Source organism: Pipistrellus kuhlii, unplaced genomic scaffold, assembly GCF_014108245.1.
Source record: "Pipistrellus kuhlii isolate mPipKuh1 unplaced genomic scaffold, mPipKuh1.p scaffold_m20_p_59, whole genome shotgun sequence".
Classification (NCBI taxonomy): Eukaryota; Metazoa; Chordata; class Mammalia; order Chiroptera; family Vespertilionidae; genus Pipistrellus; species Pipistrellus kuhlii.
Window position 1 is genome coordinate 503,294 of NW_023425561.1, and position 20,711 is coordinate 524,004.

General features: G+C 63.9%; 1 protein-coding gene across 1 annotated transcript; it reads right to left on the reverse strand.

Moving 5' to 3' along the window:
- Positions 1-3,854: 3,854 nt before the first annotated feature.
- FADS3 (fatty acid desaturase 3) lies at positions 3,855-18,551 on the reverse strand. The gene is made up of 12 exons (XM_036417210.2): positions 18,158-18,551; positions 8,680-8,790; positions 8,031-8,228; positions 7,191-7,292; positions 6,962-7,084; positions 6,632-6,692; positions 6,116-6,192; positions 5,742-5,839; positions 5,401-5,497; positions 5,193-5,272; positions 4,891-5,016; positions 3,855-4,163 (listed from the first exon to the last, which is right to left on the reverse strand). Exons 1-12 carry the CDS (start codon positions 18,380-18,382, stop codon positions 4,112-4,114), a joined length of 1,350 nt encoding a protein of 449 aa, XP_036273103.1. The 5' UTR covers positions 18,383-18,551; the 3' UTR covers positions 3,855-4,111.
- Between the last annotated feature and the right edge of the window lie 2,160 nt (positions 18,552-20,711).

Below are 20,711 nucleotides of genomic sequence, written 5' to 3' on the forward strand. Positions count from 1 at the left end.
GAAGCTTCACCCTCCGGAGGCCTCCGGCGTTTGGCTGACCTTCACTTCCCACAGGGAAGGGCTGTTTCCCAGCTCACACCCGCCCCCCTCACCCCGCCAAATGTCAGCTCTCCCAGGAGGCCCGGGGGCGGGCCAGACGGCCTGGAGCCTGGAGGAGACCAGCGCTCACCCACAGGGAACTGAGGGGGCTGCCTTCATAATAGGGCGTCACTTGGGGGGTGGGGAGGCATGGGCAGGGTGCCAGGCACAGAGGAGGGGCCGAGGCGGCCAGTGGTGTCAGCGGTCACTCGGAGGAGGCCTTTCAGAAGGGGCAGGACTGAGGGCTGCCCTCGGGAGTGACCGGCCACACTCCAGTGAGAGCCTTGAGCCACTCCAGACCCCTCAGCTGTCCCAGGTGCACACCCACCACCACCACCACCCCCCAGGCCCGCCCCTCCGGACAGGAAGTGAGAAGCTGTGGGTCCCGGGGGGCCCTACAGCCATCTATGAGGACATTGAGGCTGGAGGGGCGGTGGCCGGTCAGGAGCTCGGTGCACTTGTGGCTGGACTTGGTCTCTTCTTGTTGAGGTGGATGTTTTGGGGGAAGGGGCCTTGTTCTGGCCGCAACTACGCAGAACAAGGGGCCCCCAGCATACTTGTCCTTCGTCAGCATGAATGATTCTTTCCTTAAATTATTTTTAATTCGTTAATTTTTTAAGTTGATTTCAGATGGAGGGAGAGGGAGCTAGAAACATCCATCGGCTGCTTCCTGCACGCCCCCTACTGGAATCTGGGATCCAGCCCGACACCCTGGCATGTGCCCTGACCAAGCATTGAACCCTGACCTTCGGGTTCATGTGTTGACGCTCAGCCACGGAGCCACGCTGGCAGGGTGTGAATGTGGCCCTTTTGAAGGCATTTGGGAGCAAATGTCCTGGAGGGTTAGTGACGGGCCCACGGGGACATGTGCGGGGAGGGGTGTGAGAAGACCAAGGAAGCCAGGACCTGTCCCCACAGAGGTTGCCACCCCTCCCAGCCCCTCGGGACACCACCCGCAGGGACCGGCCCTGTTCTGTGACCCCTCGGCCACCCCGGCCGGGCAGCCCACAGGGGGCTCTGAGTCACCGCTTCCCTCCGTCGTGTTGCGTTTCTTTGGGGCCCAAGGCTCTGTGCGCCCCACTAAGCAGGGACCCCGGGTTCCTTAGACGCCCCTCTTTCACAAACCCCACCCATGCTCCCAAATTCTTTTTTTTTTTTTTAATATATTTTTATTGATTTTTTTACAGAGAGGAAGAGAGGGATAGAGTTAGAAACATCGATGAGAGAGAATCATCGATCAGCTGCCTCCTGCACACCCCCCACTGGGGATGTGCCCGCAACCAAGGTACATGCTCTTGACTGGAATCCAACCCGGGACCCTTCAGTCCGCAGGCTGACTATCCCCTGAGCCAAACCGTTTCGGCGATGCTCCCAAATTCTTGCTCCGCAGCTGCCTCAGAGAAGGGAGCGCTCCGCTCACAGAAGGGCGGGCCCTGCCCCAGGGGTGCCCGCTTGGGGAACTGTGAGCGGAGGAGGAGATGACCGGTGACCGCCCTGGAGGATCCCAGACCATAACGGGGGAGGCGCTTCCCCAGGGCCTGTGAGCCAGCTCCTAGGCAACCACCCATTTGCTGATGAGGGCGCACTCCCCATGGCTACCACCAGGGGCAGCAGGGAGCATGGTCTGCCGCCGGTGGTGCAGTTACTCTGGGCGCCCCTGGGTGGCGCTGCAGGCTCAGCGTCCGCGCTGGGTGGAGGACGTGCCTGTTGTTTTTAAGTATCGCTTTTATTAAGATTTTTTAAATTTATTTTTAGGGAGAGAGAGAACATCGATGTGATAGCAAAACATCCATGGGCTAGACCAGTGGTCGGCAAACTCATTAGTCCACAGAGCCAGATGCCAGCAGGACAATGATTGGAATTTCTTTTGAGAGCCACATTTTTTAAACTGAAGCTTCTTCTAACGCCACTTCTTAAACATAGACTCGCCCAGGCCGTGGTATTTTGTGGAAGAGCCACACTCAAGGGGCCAAAGAGCCGCATGTGGCTCGCGAGCTGCAGTTTGACAGCCACTGGGCTAGACTCCTGCACACTCCTCACCGGGGATCGAACCCATAACCCAGGCATGTGCCCTGATCGGGCATCAAGCCGGCAGCCTGGTACACAGGACGCCGCCCAACCAGCTGAGCCACGTCAGCCAGGCCAGGGTGTCAATATCTCCCCGATAAAGGCATCTGAGCCACCGCAGGAACGGTCCAGGCCCGTCTGCCCAGGCAGGGGGCAGGGGAATGCCACCCTTGGCACCAGGAGCCAGCACGGCCTCCGGCCTCCCCGGGGAAACCCCGCCGGAAGGGGACTCCTGGCCGAGGAAAAGGGAAATGGCCCGTGCATTGCACGGAGAGTGGGCCCCGCCCTGGACAGAAGGAATTTGCCTTCGAGGCAGAATACCTCTCACGGAGTAAACAGGCTCAGGGATTACAGGGTCCGTCCCAGTCGGTGTAGGCGGTGGTCCTAAGGCGCTGCTGAATCGCGGGCACAAAGCTTGTAAATAAACTCAGCTCGCTGGCTGGGCCCCACACTAGAGCCTCCCATACATGTTTTATCTTCCCTCAGCCCCGGAGTCACCCTGCCCTCAGGCCGAACAGCTCCCCCACGGTCACAGCTGGGAGTCCTGCGGGTCTGCCAGGCCCAGAGCAGAGGGGACCCTGTGGAACGGGCCGGGGTGGGGCTGAGGGGCCTCGGGGAGGACCGAGCAAGAACTGAAGTATTGTGCTCCTCCTGCTCCCCGGGGGGACCCAGTCCAGGGCAGGGGGGGCCCTTATAAAGTGGGGGACAGGCCTGCAGCTGGCGGGGAGACTCTGGCTCCCGCCCCAGAAAGGCCCCCAGTATTCTAGCATTTTCATATTTTTAAAGAACTGCTGACATTCTTCAGATGGAACCCCTAGCCAGATTGGCTCCGTGGACAGAGTGTCAGCCTGCTGGCGGAGGGGTTCCAGGTTGGATTCTGTCCGGTCAAGGGCACAGGCCTGGGTTTTGGGCGGCCTCGATCCCCAGTGGGGGGGGGGGGGGGGGCATGTAGGAGGCAACTGATGGATGACTGTCATTATTGATGTTTCTGTCTCCCCTTCTCCCTTCCTCTCTGAAATCCACAACAATATATTTAAAAAAGACAACACACACACACACACACACACACACACACAAATGGAACCTTCCCCTCAGCTTGGGGCTGCTGCAGTGTGTGGGACCGGGCTGGCAGGGGGCCAGGGGCCCAGCTCTCCCTTCCTCCCACCTTCAGGAAGCCCCGAGGGCCAACGCTAAGCCCTCCACAGAGCTGTGGAAGGCCGCAGGCCCACGGCCAGCCACACCCATTTCTCAGGCGAGGAGCCTAAGGCTCAGTGAAGGGCAGTGGCTGCCCGCAGGGTGAGCCCACAAGCTGCTCTCAGACTTCAGGATGGAAGTCTTTGCAGCTGCAGCAAAGCACCCGCTCCCGGCAGGCCGGGGAGAGCCGGCGCCACCTGTGTGGGGTCAGAGGCTCCGGGAGAAGGCAGTGCAGGTCCAGGACGTACTGGCTTCTCCATCCCGCATGCGTCCACCTGCACGGTGGCCCTCAGCCCAGGACCTGGTCCGCTGTGCCCAGGAGTACAGAGAGGGGAGCCTGTGTGACCCCCCAGGTTGCTGGGGAGGGGGTGCAGCACAGGAAGGAGCCAGGCCCTTAGCTGTGTAAGCCCACGCAGCTGCCAGCTCCCGACCCACCATCCCCCCATCCTCCCGCCCCCAGCACCCCGGTGGCCCTCAACTCCTCTTGGGGATCTCGGCGGAATCCAGCTCCAAAATTCATGCAAGTTCAATACTTTATTCCATCGTAGATCTGGGGTTGTCTTTATATAAAAATAACAGGTTGCCTAAACTTTTGCTCCAGGAAAACGTGCCATGCTCACCTTGCGGCTTCATGTCCCATCCCCCTCGCCCTGTCCTGTAGGGCCCAGAGCTGTGGTCTTAGGGCTGCGAGAGGGCGGAGGGAAGGTGGCAGGGCCAGGAGGTGGCGGGGCAGAGCCTGCCCACTGGCCGTGGGGCGCCCCGGGTGCCACCTTCACTGCTGGAGGTAGGCTTTCAGCCAGAGGTTGCCAGACTTCTTCAGGGACCTGGGAGGCAGGGGTGGGGTGGGGTGGGTGTTGGGGGCCTGGCCCCGCTCCCCACTGCCCAGGCCCCTGCCGCCCGGCCCACCCTCCCTCACCGCCGGGACTGCCGCAGGGGCCCACCCGCTCTGTCTGCTTCCGCTCTCCCCCCTCCTGCGCATTCTCACAGGCAGGGCATCTTCCCAGAACCAATTCCTGTGGGTCACACAAGCCCACCCCCCGCCAGTTCCCGCTCAGCGGCGCCCACACACCCGCACCTGCTCGGGTTTTTGCACTGCTTTCCCTGCCCAGAATATTCTTCCTCACACGTCTCCATGGCCAGCCCTTCCCCCCCCCCCCCTCCCGGCCTGTCTGCTCCCTCGTCACCTCAGTGCCGGCCCCTGCCCGCCACCAGCCACTGTGGCCCCTGCCCAGCGCTCCCAGCCCCCTCCGGCCTCCATCCGTAGGTTCTGCAGTTTTGTTTTCTGTCACTTCCTTATTTTAGGCGCTTGCTCTCTGCGTCCCCTGCGAGGATGCCAGGCCCAGGAGGCAGGGGTCCAGAGCCCTGGTGGCACCTCGGACGGGGCCTGGGCCCAGGGCAGGGGGCCGGTGCGTGAAGGCTGGGGAGGGAGGCCAAGGGCTGGGGACAGAGAGGCTGCTGGGCACGGCCTCCTGGCCAGCTCCGAGCGGGGCTGGGGGCTCAGAGCGGGCAGGAGGGACGGGGGCAGGGCCCGGGAGCCACCAGGAGCCGCACCTGACGATGTCCACCAGGGCGGTGAGGAAGGGCTTCACCTCGTAGGTGAGGCCGTGCTTGGCGCACAGCGCCCTCACCAGCGGCGCGACCCGGTGGTAGTTGTGCCGGGGCATCGTGGGGAAGAGGCTGGGGGAGGTGGGGAGGCACGTGTTGGCACCGGAGGAGAGGGTGCCAGAGGGGCCACCACCCATTTCCCCTCCTCCCCCCGCGCCCCCCGGCCCTGCTCACACCCTCCCCGGCCCCAAGGAGCCAGACCTGCCGTGGAGGACGCACGCCCACCCCGGGGCCCGGGCCGCACTCACTGGTGCTCGATCTGGAAGTTGAGGTGCCCGCTGAACCAGTCGATGAAGGGCGAGGACTCCACGTTGCAGGTGGCCGCCAGCTGGGGGCGGGCGGGGGCTCCGGTGAGGGAGGCGGGCACGAGGCCCCGAGCCCCTCAGGGGCCCCCTTCCCTCTCAGCTGTGCCCCCGCCCCCACCCCACCCCCCCCACCCCTCACCCCGCTGCCCACCTGCGAGCTGGCCCAGTCCCGGTGCTTCTCGTGGCCAATCTCCTTAGGGATGTGGTTCATCTGCGTGACCCACACGAACCAGTGGCTCTCCAGGACCCTGCGGGGAAGGCTCAGCGCTGCCTCAGCTTCCTCCTCTGTGCGGTGGGCTGCGGCTCCCCCTCCCCCGCGGACATCCACGGGGCCGCTTCCCCCAGACCCACGTCCCGCGCAGCCCGCCAGTCCTGTCACCCAGGTCTCCCATGCCCGGGAGGCTGTCCTGCTGGCCGTCCCGCAGACGGGCACGTGGAGGCTCCGAGGGCGAGGGCGGTGGCGGGCCCGCGGCCGGCGTGTGAACCCCGTACCTGACCGCCACGAAGAGCAGCAGGGCCCCGGACACGCTGTAGAAGGGGACGTAGGACCAGAAGAAGCGGCAGTAGAAGCTTGCGGCCCAGAGCAGGTCCTGAGAGAGCGGAGGGCAGAGGTCGCCCCCTTCCTGCTGGAGGTGCCTTGGAGCCCTGGGCAGGACACTGCCCCTCGCAGCCGGGGGAGGGGGGTGGAGGTGGGGGCTTGCCCGGCCCAGTGAGCACGGAAGTGAGGGTGCCAGCAGAGGCTGGGGTGGGGAACCCCTGCCTGGGAGACACTTGCTGGGTGGAGTCATCCGGGGGGATCCCCACCCCGGGGAGAACCCCCGCCCCCAGCCCCCCGCCCCGCTCCCAGCGCCCCCTCCCGCGCTCACCTGCCACTGCAGGCACAGCAGCATGTAGGCCAGGTTCTCCACCTCGAAGTTCACCAGCGTGAGCAGCGGCGGGCCGACTGCAAGGACAGAGGCTCAGACCGGGCGGCGCCCGCGGGCCTCGTGGGGCTGCGACTCCGGGATGCCCGGCCCTGGATGCGGGGCCCAGCCAGGGACGGCCCCATCACCCCCAAGGCCTGGTCCCCGCTCTCCCCTCCGCGGCCGAGCCTCCTCAGGCCGCCCCTGGCCTCACCGCCTCCGTGCCCCCCTGCAGGCGAGGGCGCTGGCAGGGGGCACCCCAGGAGGGGCCAGCGAGGGCACAGGCGTGGCAATGGGGCGGTCGGCTCAGGCTGCGGGCAGGGGTGGCAGAGCAGGGGCTGCGAGGCGCCGTGAGGAGGATGGCTGACAGGTGCCCCTTCCCCGAGGGGCGGCCGGCAGCTGCCCAGCGGGCACAAGCGGACAGTGTAGGCTCAGGCGTGCCCCCCGCCGTGCCCCCGCCGAGGGGGGACAGGGACTCACTGAGGAAGAAGTACAGGTGCTGGTGGTTGTAGGGCAGGTATCGGCGCTTCTTCCTGCCGTACTGTGGAGACAGGCGGCCGCTGGGGTGGCGCTCTCCGGGGCCCCCTCCTCCCGGGCAGGGGCAGGGGGCCAACCGGGGGGGCCCCCCCCCCCGGCAACGACAACTCTAGATTCTAGCAACCACGCCCCTCGTCACAGCAGGCTGGGCGGTGGGGAGGGGGCACCTCTGGGCTAGGGGCTCAGCCTGGAACTAGAGTGGGGGCTCGGTCAGGGCCCGGCCCCCCTCCACCGGGAGGCCCAGCCGCTGGGGTCCACGCCCTCCCCACGAACCTCGACGGACGACTCCCCCAGGAGGAAGATGGGCGCCAAGGTCACGTCGGGGTCCTTGTGGGACACGTTGGGCTTGGCGTGGTGCTGGAAGTGGCGGAAGTTCCACCAGTGGGCGGAGAAGCCCTGCGGGGAGACGGGGCTCAGGGGGGCCGGCCACGCCCACCACCCGTGCCCGCGCGCTGGGCACCCCGGCTCAGCCCTTGCTTGCCTGCCACGTGCCCGCTCTCACCTTGAGCTGCCCCATCACAAACTGCTGGGCCACGTGGTTCCACCGGGGCCTCCGGAAGACAGACGTGTGGCCCAGGTCGTGCTGCAGATACCAGCTCTGGGCCTGGGGACAAGGGCAGGCTCAGGGCCCCTGGCCCCTGACTCCGGCCATGGGAGAGGGTGCTGGCTGCCTGGGGGGCCCAGCCCTGGAGTCCCAGTGCACCCTCAGCTCACGGGGCACACCCACAGCGACCCGTCCCTTTTAGGACCCGGTCCGCCAGCTTCCTCTTTGCACAGAACACCGAGTTCCAGGCGGGCTGGGGCCTGCACGTCATGGAGCCCGGGTAGCGCCCTCTGGCTCCCTGCCCTGCGCTCGCTCAGGGCTAAGGAAGGCGCTTCCTCAGCTCCTTGCAATGCAGCTGGAGGCCTGGCCGCAGGCTCCAGGGTCAGAGCGCCTGCCCAAGGGTCGCCAGTTCGATTCCCCGGTCAAGGTCAACGTACCTCATCCCTCGGTGACAGGTTGCCCAGCCCCAGGGGGGAGTATGTGGGAGGCAACCCATCCATGTGTCCCTCTCAGGTAGACACTTCCCTCTCTCCCCTGCTCTGCCCACCTCCCCTCCCCGCTTCCACTCTAGAAGCCCAGGGGAAAAGGTCCTCAGGTGAGGCTTAAAGTAATTCATTTATTAGTTAAATAAAATGCAGCTTGACCCTCAGATACACACCTATGGAGTCTCTGCTCCGTCGTTCATTCATTCACTCGTCCATTCATTCATTCATTCATTCAGCAAGTGAGTCCGGCATGTCCACGTGTGTCCGCTGGGCAGGTCGGGGGCTGCAAGAGGGCGGGGCACGTGGCGGTCACCTGGGAGACGGTGAGGATGAGGGCCGTGAGGGTGCTGGGCAGCCAGCCGGGGCCCAGGAGGTAGACGATGAGCCAGGCCAGCAGCTCCAGGGCCAGGATGTGGGCCAGCAGGAGTGCGAAGAAGGCGGGCTGGGCCTCAAACAGCCTCATGTCCTCGGCCTCCTGGCGCAGGGCGCGGAAGTCCTCCACCAGCTGGGCCTGCACGGCGAGCGGCCGGTCAGGGGGGGAAGCCAAGTCCCGGCTGCCCCCAGAAGTGCCCCGCAGCCACTCTGCCCTGCCAGGCCCCAGGGGTGTGGCTGAAAGGGCCAGATAGACAGGGGCTCCGGGCTTGGGGTGTGGCCTGGATTGCTACCTGGAGGCAAAGGCCCCCCTGCAAAGAGTGGGTGTCTGGGAGCAGCAGGAACAGCCGGAGTGGGCTGCGCCCTTCAAGCTCAGCTCATCCAAACGCTCCTTGTAGACGGGGATGCCAGGCCCGGAGCAGGGAGGGCTCCTGGAGGCGGCCCTGCAGCTCACCCTCACCTGCCTGCCGAGGAGGGGCCGGCAGACACCGTGGCCCTGGTCCCCTTGGGGCACTGCCGGCGGAGCTGCTATGGCCGTGCCCCCCCGCCACCCCGCCCCGATGGCTCAGCCTCCACCAGCCGCGGCTCACGTTCTGGGCTCCATCCTGGCTGGGCTCCTCGGGGGCCAGCTCTCCGATCAGCAGGGGCTGCAGGAACTTGCGCACAAAGCTGAGGTCCTGGTGGAAGGCACGGAAGGCGTCCTGAGGGAGAGCAGACAGTCAGGTGGGCGGACAGACAGGCAGACGGACTGCAGAGCAGCGCCCAGAGGCCGCCAGCGAGCTCGAGGACAGCTGACGGGAGGGCACAGCAGACAGACAGACAGACAGACAGACGGGCGGATTCTGCTGGCTGTTCCGTGGCCACAGGACAAGCCGCACAGGGGCCAGCCTCGCCCGGGAGCCGCCTGGTCCTCTCCGGCCCCGGGACCCTGCCAGCCAGGCCCGGCTGCTCGGACTGTGTGCAGCCTTCTCCCCACCTGCTGGTGCACACGTCTCCAGGTTTGGAGGTCTCCTTGAAAGCCTCGTGATTCCTTTTACGATCGTTTACAACGTAAAAAAAAAAAAATCTCTGGGAAGCTTTCTGGAAGTCACATGCTTTTCTGCGGCATCGAAAATAAGGTCTGGGTCACGGGAGTCCCGTTTGGCCGCGGGGGAGGGAGGGGCCGCTCACAGAGGGCCAGGCAGGCTGAGTTCTCGGGGGTTTGCAGGGAGGACACTCAGCAGTCAAACCCGTTAGGTTTTAAAAGCTGGAGCAGAAACTGGGCCTTTCAAAAAGGAAATGAAGTAAGTCTGACCTCCTCTGTGAAGAGCAGGGTGGGTGGGAGCAGTGCAGGCGCGGGGATCGGAGGGAGAGACAGATAACGGGCCAGACACTGGCCGGGGAGGGGCCTGGGCATGCCGAGTGCGGTGACCTTGACCGGCACCCCAGGACCCTCAGCCTTCCCGCTCTGGCCTTGGTGCCAGGGGCTCGCTGCCCCTCACAGCTCAGCTGCTGTCACCTCGGGGCGCTCAGAGGTGGAGGAGCCGGCCACAGCCCCTGCCGCCGAGCTGAGGAGGCAGGGGCCGGCGGTGCTGTCCCCCGGGCCCCGGTAGGTGACTGGGTAGGTGACTGGGCTGCTGACGGAGGTGCCGCTGAGGAAGGGGACTGGACAGGGGCGGACCCTGTCCTCTCATAGCGAGCCTCCAGCTGCTGGTGAGTTAAACAGAAGTGGCAGCCGGGCCTGTCCTCACTGCCAGGCGTCCTGCAGTCCTGGAGGGGAAGCAGCTGGGGAACCCCGGCCCCCCCAACCCCCCTCCCGGGTCCTCAGGGGCCACACCTGCAGGAGGCCTGCTCTCTCACTGGCCCGGGAAGCCTGGGCAGGAGGAGTGTGGGGGTGGGGGGTGGAGAGGGGAGCTGGGAAGGTGAAGCTTATGGAATAAGCGAGGCCCGCGGGGAGGGAAGAGGCGGCTGTGTACACTGTGGGGTGCAGACCCTCTCCTGGAGGAACCCTGACGGAGGGGCACACGGCTGGGAGGGAGGGCAGGAGGGAGGCTGGTCCCCCGGAAGCTGCCAGGACCCTGCCCAGCTGGAGGGGGCAGGGAGGGACTCGACGGACCCTCTTTGTGACCTTGAGTGGGTCCGTTCTGCCTGGAACTAGGCAAATCCAGGGGCAAGACTCCAGGCCATTCTGGCTCCGGACTGCTAAGGTTGTTTTCCTTAATTACGAAAATACATATGTTCTTATTGGTTTTAGAGAGAGGGGGGGGAGAGGGAGACGGAGATGGAGAGAAACACGGATCAGCTGCCGCCCGCACGCACCCTGCAGTGCACAGGATGACCTCCACCCCGAGCCCCGGGCTTTACCTCTCACCCGGCAGAGCCACGTACGTGCACGCGGTCACCGTTCCCCAGAGGCAGGCAGGCAGCCATCACCACGCCCCCCCACCCCCCAGGGCTTTCTCATGTCCCGAACTCGGCGCTCCCACTGACCGCAAACCCCTCCCCAGCCCGCGGCCCGGCAGTTCTGCGTTCCGTCCCCTGACTGTAAGGGTCCGGGACCTCACGGAGGAGAATGGTACAGCGTCTGTCCCTTTGTGACTGGCTGCCACTCAGCATCCTGCCTGCGAGGCTCAAATGCTGTCCCGTGTCAGAACGTCGGTCCTTTCTAAGGCCCATGAGCGCTGACTCCGATTCCCTCTGAACCTCCCCTGGCAGCGCACAGAGGCACATGCACAGGGACACACACAGGGGTGCACGCACCAGGGCACACACAGGAGCACACGCACAGGGGCACACGCATAGGGGCACACACACAGGGGCACACACACACACAGAGGCACATGCACAGGAATACGCACAGGGGCACACGCATAGGGGCACACACACAGGGGCACACACACACACACACAGGAACACGCACAGGGGCACACACAGGGGTGCATGCACTGGGGCACACACAGGGTCACACACATAGGGGCGCACACACAGGGTCACACACATAGGGGCACACGCACAGGGGCGCACACACAGGAGCACGCACAGGGGCACACACAGGGGTGCACACACCGGGGCACACACAGGGTCACACACATAGGGGCACACGCATAGGGGCACACACACAGGGGCACACACACAGGAGCACACGCACAGGAGCACACGCACAGGGGCGCACGCACAGAGGCACATACACACACAGAGGCACGCACAGGGGCACATACACACACATAGAGGCACATGCACAGGGGCATGCACATGGGCGCACGCACAGGGGCACATACACACACAGAGGCACACGCACAGGGGCACACACACAGGGGCACGCACACAGGGGCACACGCACAGGGGCACACACAAGGGCACACGCACACACGCACACAGGGGCACACGCAGAGGCACATGCACAGAGGCGCAGCAGGTCCTTGGAGAGCAGGGCGGTATGGGTGGGGCGCCCCCTGCCTGTGCTCCCAGCGAGGTGGGTCCCTGGCCCAGACCACACCTTGACTCCCAAGCAAACTGCTTGCTTCCCTGGAGCCTGTCCCCTCTGTGATCCCGTCCCCGGCTGCTGCCTAAGGACCGGCCGCAGCGAGGCTGAGCCGCTGTCCGCTCCCCTCCATGGGGGCCGGCTCAGAACCCTCCGACTGGACAGAGTGCTTGTGGCCACTCAGCAGCCCTACGAGGTGTGTGTGTGTGTGTGTGTGTGTGTGTGTGTGTGTCTGTGTTGGGGGGGAGCCCTCACCATGAGGCTGGTCGCCGTCCCACCAGCCGAGGACCCGCTGCCCTGGGACAGCTGGGGGAACGGGGGCGGGGGGGGTGGGGTGCTGGCGTCTCTTGGCCACTCTGGCCACGTTGCAGGAAGCAGCGGGGCACCCGTCGTCCGCTCTGGGGCGCTCAGAGCTGACCTTCCAGGGACGTGTACAAACCCAGGACCCCCTCCCACCTGGCGAGCCGGAGGTGGCACTCCAGGTCTCTCCCTGAGTCCTGGGGCAAAGCTAGGGGTAGCACCGGGCCCCTCACACACTGCTGCCAGTGGCAGGCCCGGCTCTGCTCACAGTGCTGCCCCGGGCGGGGGCCGGGTAGGAGCGGGGGCGGGATAGGGACGGGGACCAGGTATGGCTGGGGGCCGGGTAGGGGGCGGGGCCAGGTAGGACTGGGGGCCGAGCAGGGGGCGGGGCCGGGCAGGGGGCGGGGCCAGGGAGGGGGCAGGGGCAGGGAGCAGGGGTGGGACGTGGACAAGAGTGGACCCTGCACCGCCCGAGGCGGGTGAGGAACGGAGGCCGGGTGCTGGGAGCCGAGGGCAGCCTGCAGGGCAGAGCTGGGGGTGAAACCCAGGTCCTCTGCGATGCCCACGCCCTCAGCTCAGCTCCGCAGCCCCGCCTCAGCCCCTGGGTCGCTGGGAGAGGCTCCGCCCGCTGAGGGCGGGAGTGGGAGGGCGCCGGGCAGGCCTGCCGGGCAGGGAATGTGAGCCGCCACTCCGAGCGGGGCTTGGGGTCACCAACATCACCCCTCCACTCGATTTCTCATCAGGAACCCAATGTCCCTCTGTGGGAGGACACAGCCAGCAGGTGGAGCACTCAGAGGGGCCTGGTGCTGACCGGAGCGGCTGTGGCCTGCCCTGAGTCCCTCCGATGGGGAGCAGGGAAGGTGGGCGCAGGGTGGCACGTGCTGTGGGTCCTGCGTGGTCAGGTCCCGAGGGAATTGAGGGGGCACCCCTCCACCTAGAGATACAGCAGGAGCAAGGGACCATTTCTGGCCACGCTCCAAAGATTCTGGAATATTCCAGATCAGACAGATGGTGGAGCCCCGGCCAGTTTGGCTCAGTGGGTAGAGCATTAGGGTCCCAGGTTCAATTTCAGTCAAGGGCACAAACCTCGGTCACAGGCTCCATCCCCAGCCCTGGTGGGCACATGCGGGGGGCAGCCAATCAATGTGTCTCTCTCACATTGATGTTTCTCTCCGTCTCTCTCTCTCCCTTCCACTCTCTCTAAAAATCAATGGAAAAATATCCTCAGGTAACAAAAAGTTTTAAAAAAGAAAGAAAGAGGGTGGGGTAGGCAGGGGGTGACCTGGGCCTGCACCTTAAGCCTTTGCTGAGGAGGCAGTGGCTATGGAGATAGGGGTGAGGGGAGACCTACCTCCTTCCTTCCCTCCCTCCCTCATTTCCTCACGCCCTCCTTCCCTCCCTCCCTGCTCCTCCCTCCCCCCTCTCCCGGGCGAGGACAGCACAGGAGCGCATGCCCAGCGCTCAGGCTCCCCTTCCGGCCTCTCCCTGGCACGCCTCACAGGCAGCCAACAGGTGAGCGCCACAGTATCCCCATTTCGCAGTTGTGAAAACCGAGGCACAAGAGGCCGCAGGGCACCCAGCTGGGAACATGGCAAATCCAACTCCCACCTGTATGCAAGGCCCAGCTCAAGGACAGAGCCCCCAGCGGCCGCCCAGTGTCCCAGCTCTGCTGGTGGCCTGTGACCGGCCGGCCCGCCTCTCAGGGACTCGGCCACCCAGCACTCTCGGCCTCATGTGCCCCTGGCCCAGTGGTGACACCCCCCAGGCAGGCCCTCTGGCTGCTGGTCCTCGCTCCGCCACTTGGCTCTGGCCCTGCTCGGCTGCTCTGTGAGATGCCCATGGCAGCGTGGGGACCCCTGGGAAGACACGCGGAGGACTGCCAGCACCCCTCTCTGCACGCTGCGCCCCTGGGAAGGGGCTGGGGGTGGGGATGCAAAAAGCGCCCATGGAGCCCAGAGAGGTCACAGGTCACCAGGCAGCAGGGTGTTCCCAGCAGCCAGCGTGGTGGGCGGGAGCAGAGTGTGAGCTCTGAAGCCAGGTCCTCCATGGTCATGGCCGGTCCCCGCTGCCCCTACCCTCACTGGAGCCTCAGGATGGGCCCTGCCTCTCCCCGACCCCCACCAGACACAGCCCCACCCTCTAAGCCCAAGGAGGGAGGCCCTGCTGTTCAAGGGCCCCAAGAAGGTGCTTTTCCATCACCCAGAGTCAGCCTCAGTCTCCCCATCTGCAAAATGGGCTGACACTACTACCTGCCTCTGCCCTGACCACACCTGTCCCTTCCCGGGCAGCTCTGCCTCCCCTCCCCATGAGGGGTCATTTCAGATCTGTGTCAGAGCCCCCCGGCTTCCCTGCTATGCCCTGCTAGGCTCTGCTTTTACCCTTGGACCTGCCCGCCTGCCCCTCCGCCCAGCTCCACACCAGCCCTGCAGACCGCCCGCTGGTCTTTGAACACAGAGCAGGTCCCCTCGGGGCCCGTGCTCCAGCCGGTCCGCCTGCCCAGGGGCTCCCTCCTGGCGGTTTCCACAGCCATCTCCTCGGCGAGGACAGACACGGGGATGTGCTCCCTGGCTGTCTGCTGATGGCACCGCAACTCAACATGAAAACCAGTGAGTGAGTGAGCGAGCAAACGGAATAAACAGCTAAGTCCAGTGTATCGATAGCATGTGGCAAAGAGCATGTGCTGTGGGTTCAAATCCCAGACCTGACTTTATAAAAAAAAAAATATATATATATATTGATATATTGATATATATATATTGATATATATATATTGATATATATTGATATATATATATATATTGATATATATATATTGATATATATATGTATCTGAGTGCATAATAATCTGGCCACTCAGTGTATATCTTATATAATAAAAGGCTAACATACAAATTGTCCCCTTGACCAGGAGTTTGACCAGCAGGCAGGCCCATGTCCCCTTCCCCTGGCCAAGCTGGCCGGGCCCCACCCAGGCATGAATTCATGCACCGGGCCTGTAACACACACACACACACACACACACACACACACACAAACATTATTATGCCTTCAGAGATCATAATAATCTGGTCACTCAATGTGTGTGTGTGTGTGTGTGTGTGTGTGTGTGTGTGTGATGTCAGAGAGGAAGGGAGAGGGAGAGAGAGAAACATCAGTGGAGAGAGAATCATGGATCGGCTGCCTCCTGCATGCTCCACACTGGGGGTCAGGCCCACACCCAGGCATGTGCCTGACTGAGAATCAAACCGTGACCTCCTGGTTCATAGGTCGATGCTCAAGCCCTGAGCCCGCCGCAGATCTAACTTTTAATTCCGAGTCACTTTGCCTGGCTGAGCTGAGCCCCTGCCTCCTGGTCTGTGAAGCGGGAATGATACACAGGACGTGGGGTGAAAAGGGAGGGTAACAATAAACCTGGCTTCAGAGCCACGGTGGGTGCCCAGCCCAGGCACACCCTGGCCGTGGAGTCCCAGCAGCCTCTTTGGCAACAGCCAGCACTTGCCTCTCCCGCTGGTTCCGCTCCCTGCAGGCCGCCTATGACTCTTAGACAAACCTGGCCCCGAGCCCAGAGCTTCTCCCCGGGGTGCCGCTCTGGATCCCAGGACGGCCACAGGCTGACTTAATGGCCCAGGAACTCTGGGAATTTCCTGGCAGGAAGGCTCCTGTTGCCTGGACATGAGCACAGCTGATGGACGGCCCTGGCAGGACAGCTGCCCCACCCCCACCTGGTCTCCCGGACCTGGGATCCGAAGCCTGGGGTCTGGGCTAGATCCCGCAGGGCAGCCACTGGGCTGGTCCAATTCCTGGTGTGTCTGGTGGGGCCGTATGGACAAAGATGGGGGTCCCCCAACCTCAGCCACCTCATAACCCTTTTGGCCTGAACAGACCAGGTGTTCCTGGCCATTCCCGCCCAGCGTTTGGGGCCTTGAGGAAGCTAAGAGGTGGCTCTTTCCTGTGACAGACGTGGCAGGACCAGACACGGTCACCCAGTAAGGAGTGGCTATGCCACGGCTGCCCCCACGCACCACACAGTCTGCAGGGCACACACACTCATCAGGCAGATACCGACCAGGAGCAATGACGTGGCCGCCCTGTGGCCACGGAGCTGCGAAGGCCCAGTCCTGCCCTCAGCTGCTTGCTGTCTGGCCCTGCTCTCCCCATTTTACAGATAAGGAAACTGAGGCTCAGAGGAATGACATGCCTGGTTCAAGGTCACTCCGGGCCTCCAATGGCTGAACTGTGACCCAGCCCCAGGGAACATTTTTTTCTGAAACAAGAAACAGACTTCATTGGTGATGAATCAGTAAGAAAACCATCTGATGGAGGTCTCAGGGTCAAGGGCTAACTGTGTGATAGGGTTTCACACTGCATGGGGGGGGGGGGGTCCCCACACTGCATGGGAGGGTCCCCAGCACGGGTTTGGGCAGCAAGGAGGAACACGCAGTTCCTGAAGGCTTTCTGTCGACTTCTCGCCTGCCCCCCTCCCGCCCTACAGACCAGAGTTTGGAAAAGGCCAGCACGCGCTTCCACAGGGTCTGTGAGGGGCACCAGGGCCCAGCCAGGCTGAGAGGGGCGGGCTGTGGCACCTGGTACCCCCAGATCTTGACAGAGGTGCACACACACACAGCGCTCTCACACATGCGGGTCTGCACACGGTCACACACTTACTGGCCATGGTCAGCTTCACCTCCGTGGCCACCACCCGGCCTCTGGGCCCAAGGACAAGGCTTTCTGTCCGTTTCTGGAGGTTTGGGGGGCTCGGACCCTCACCCCTCAGCCTCCTGAGGTGGAAGTGGGGAAAGAGGCCCTCTTTCCTTTAGAAACAGCCTTTTCAAACGGTGTGCCCCGGTAGGAACACCGGCGCGCTGAAGAATGTTTAAACTTTGCAATATCTGCCCCCGCCGGTTTGGCTCAGTGGATAGAGCATCAGCCTGCATGCAGACTGAAGGTCCTGGGTTCGATTCCCATCATGGTTGCAGGCTCTTCCCTAGCCCGGGGCCCTGGTTGGGGCAGGTGCAGGAGGCAACCAATCAATGTGTTTCTCTCACCTCCATGTCTCTCTCTGTCTTTCCCTCTCTTTCACACTCTCTAAAAATCAATGGGAAAATATCCTTGGGTGCGAATTAAATAATAATAATAATAAAACATGCAATACCTGACTAGTCAGGGGCACTGACCTCTTTGCCTTCGATTGTTAAATTTTTAAAAAATGACAATAGGTAGCACAGTAGTTGTCCGGTGTGAATGAATCAAAATTATACGTGTGTGTGTGTGTGGCCAGAGGAGAACACTATCATTTCTGGTGTGTTGTCACAGAATTGTGACAGCTCGTGAGCTGGGCGATGAGAGGCTGGGAATCGCTGCTCTAGAGTCTGGGTAAGACTGGGCGGGAGGCGGGAGGTGGGAGGCGGGAGGCAGAGAGCAGGGGCCAGCAACAGGGAGCCGGCCCTCCTGGGACGGGACGCGCTCCCTTTGCCGCCTAAAGTTTTGACAGGGGCTCATCCCCTGGAATCTGGTACCTCCCAAGGCCAAGGACAGAAGAGCACGCCCGGCTCCCCTGCCCCCGTGGGGAGCTCGGGAACCGGCGTGAGGAGTCCTAGTTGGCTGCTCTGCCGCTGCACTCCAGCCAGATGGTCCCCCTGGACCAGGCCACACCCCTCCACGGCCGGCAAGTCTAGACACGGGCTGGGAAGGGGAAGCCGGGGTCTCGGGAGCCAGCCTGTGCCAGGGGTGACTGTGCTTCCCGAGGAGGCCCACCCAGCCCGGCTGGCAGAGTGCTCCCACGGCAGCTGCCAGCCCTGGAGAGGTGAGTCACTGACCCTCTGACATTCACCGCGGCTCTTGGGCAAGCCGCATACCTTTGGGCCGGGACTCTGCCGCCCAGCCCCCAGCTCCGATGGAACATCCTCGCCCAGCCCCCAGGGTCCCCGCCCTGCCCTTGGCACCCAGCGCGAGGGACCTGGCTGGGAGGGGAGAGGGGGGGAGACCCCAGAACTGAGAGGAGAAATCTCAGAGGTGTGTGGGGGGGGCTCTTTCGGTCATGACACACCCACTTCTGAGAGCCCCCCTCCACCCAGCTCCGACCCCGGCCCACGGCCCGAGGTGCGTCCTCCCAGCAGGGACGTGGCCCGCTTCCTCCACAGGAGGCCTTGGCCAGCCCATCCCAAGTCAGGGTCCCTGGCCAGGAGGTCAGAGGTCAGCTAGGGGAGGGCGCTAAGCTCCCCCTCACCCCCCGCAGTCAAAGCGGGGCGCCGTGCCCAGGATCCGGCACCGGGCGCCCCGGGCTCCCTCCCGCGCCGGCGGCCCCTTACCGTGGCGTCCTCGGCGCCGTGGTGGCCGATGAGGCGGCTGCCCCCCGGGTGCCGCTGCGCCCAGCGGCTGATGTCGTAGACGCGGCGCTCGATCACCAGCCACTTGTCGCCCGGCAGGTCGTGCGGGCGGATCTGCTCCCAGCGGAAGGCGGGCAGCGGCCCCCCACGCCGCGCCGGCCCCCCGTGCGCCCCCGGCCCCCCGCCGGGCTCCCCGACGCCGCCCATGGCTGCGCGCAAAAGCCCTGGGCGCTGGGTCCCCCCGAAGTCCCCGCGGGACACCCAGGCGAGCGAGGGGGCCTCTCCGGGCTCCTGCCCTCGCCACCGGCTCCCCGGTCCCCCCGCGGCCGCGCCCGGCGATGCCAACCCCAGAGGAGCGCGCGGCTCTGCCCTCCGAGCGGAACTTTCCTGCTTATAACGCGCCGCCCGCCCCGCCCGCCCCGCGCGCCAATCCCCGCGCCGCGCCCCGGGCCCCGCGCGCCCCATTGGCTGCGGGCGCCCCGGCCGGGGAGGCCGGTCCGGGCGGGCCCGCCCCGCCCCGGCCCGGCCGGGCCGGGCCACCGCCGCCCGCTGTCCCCAGTCCCCGGCTCCGTCCTCCGCGGGCTCCCGGCTCGGCGGGCGGGGCGGGAGGGGGAGGGGACGGGTCCGCCGCGCCCTCAGGGGCCCCGTCTGCGCCCCGCCGGCCGGAACAGCGGTCCGTCTGGTCTGTCCTATGGGCTTGCTGCCTCTCGTCCCGGGACGCGGCACCAGAGCGCAGAGGTGGGGCGCTACCTCCGGGACCGCAAACAGCAATCAGACAGCAGAGCCCCAACGTCTGAGCCAAGGGCAGAGGGCTTGGCCCTGTCCCGCAGGGTTTCGGGGTGAAGCGGGGCAGGTTAGGGTAGGGGTGGGGGGCAGTGGTCTTCCCGCCGCCGTCGCTGTAGGGTTGAGTGAGGGGTGGCCACTGGGGCGAATGGGAGGGAGGGGCACCGGAGTCAGCAGTAGTGAGGCGCTGCCATTCACTGGGGGTTCGGCTGGGCGGCTTGCACCCCATTTTTTACTGAAATAAACTCAGGTTCTTTTGGGAGTGTGGGTTTTCTCCAAACGACCTCGTAGGTCTCTGAATAAAGATCTCACGTAGGAGTTGACACCCACAGCAGATGGAGCCAGGCAGCATGCTGGGGGCAGCTGTCAAACTTGTCTGCGGGTCCGGTTCCCAGGGGCTCACTGAGCCGCGCCTGCAGGGCAGCCTGGACAGGGACTCGGGGATTGCACCAGTCCCCAGGCGGAGCTGATGGCCGGGTTCAGGAATGCACTCGGAGAACCCCAAGCCCGTGGACCCTTGAACAACAGGGGATGGAACTTTGTGGGCGGATTTTTTTCAGTAAACGCCATGGGCCTCCACATTTCTGGAGACGGAAAGCAGCGTTTTCCAGGCCAGGGTGGGAGTCCCTGGATGCGGAGGGCCGACTGGATGCTTCGTTATACACCGTTTCACATGAGGGACTTGAGCAGCCATGGATCTTGGTATCTGGGGTGGGGGTCCGTGGAACACTACCGTTTGGGAGACTCAGCAGTGATACGTAGATTTAAAGCAATTTTTTTTCCTACGTATTGATGTGAGAGAGGAAAGAAGAGAAAGAGAAACATGGTTTGTTGTCTCACTCATTCACACATCCGCTGGTTGATACTTGTCTGTGCCCTGACCTGGGGCCACACCTGCAACCCAGGCCTGTCAGGGTGACATTCCAGCCGACCGAGCTCCCCGGCCAGGGGTACATGGAGACTTCTGGCTGCAGGGCATTGGCACCCCTAGTCCCTGTGCTGTTCCAGGGCCAGCGGTGTAGTTCTCCGATGTGCTACTGTTTGTCTGGTCTAACCATCTGTAGGCCATCATTGTGGCTAGCATTTGTGGGGCGGGCACACCAGGGCCCAGAAGAAGGGCTGAGGGGGCCTCTGGGCTCTCCCTGGTACCAGGAGCACCTGCTTTGGTTGTCAGGACAACCGGAAATGCTGTGAAGTTGTCACCAGTGGAACTACCTACTCCATCCTCGTGACCATGGTGGGAGCAGGGGGATCTGCAGTGACCTCCAGCCTCAGCTGCCCCCCCTCCTACCCCTTACACACACACACACACACACACACACACACAGGCTGTGGAGCGGGTTTGAGGAAGCAGCCCCTTAAAGGAAAGATAGAGCTACTAGAGGCCTGGTGTACAAAATTCATGCATGGGGAGGGGTCCCTCAGCCCGGCCTGCCCTCTCTCACAATCCAAGACCCCTCGGGGGATGTCTGACCACCTCTGCCTCTGTCCCCGTTGTGGCTGCTTCATCTGGAAGGACATGCGGAATGACATCTGGAAGGCCGTTCGGCTGCCCAGTCTAATTAGCATATTATACTTTTATTATTATAGATAAGCTGATGGAGGGAGGGGGGTGAGTGAAAAAAAACGCCAACAAAAAGCCTCTGGGGCTGCCCTAGCCGGTTTGGCTCAGTAGATAGAGCATCGGCCTTCGGACTGAAGGGGTCTCAGGTTTGATTATAGTCAAGGGCACATGCTCCAGTTGTGAGCTCGA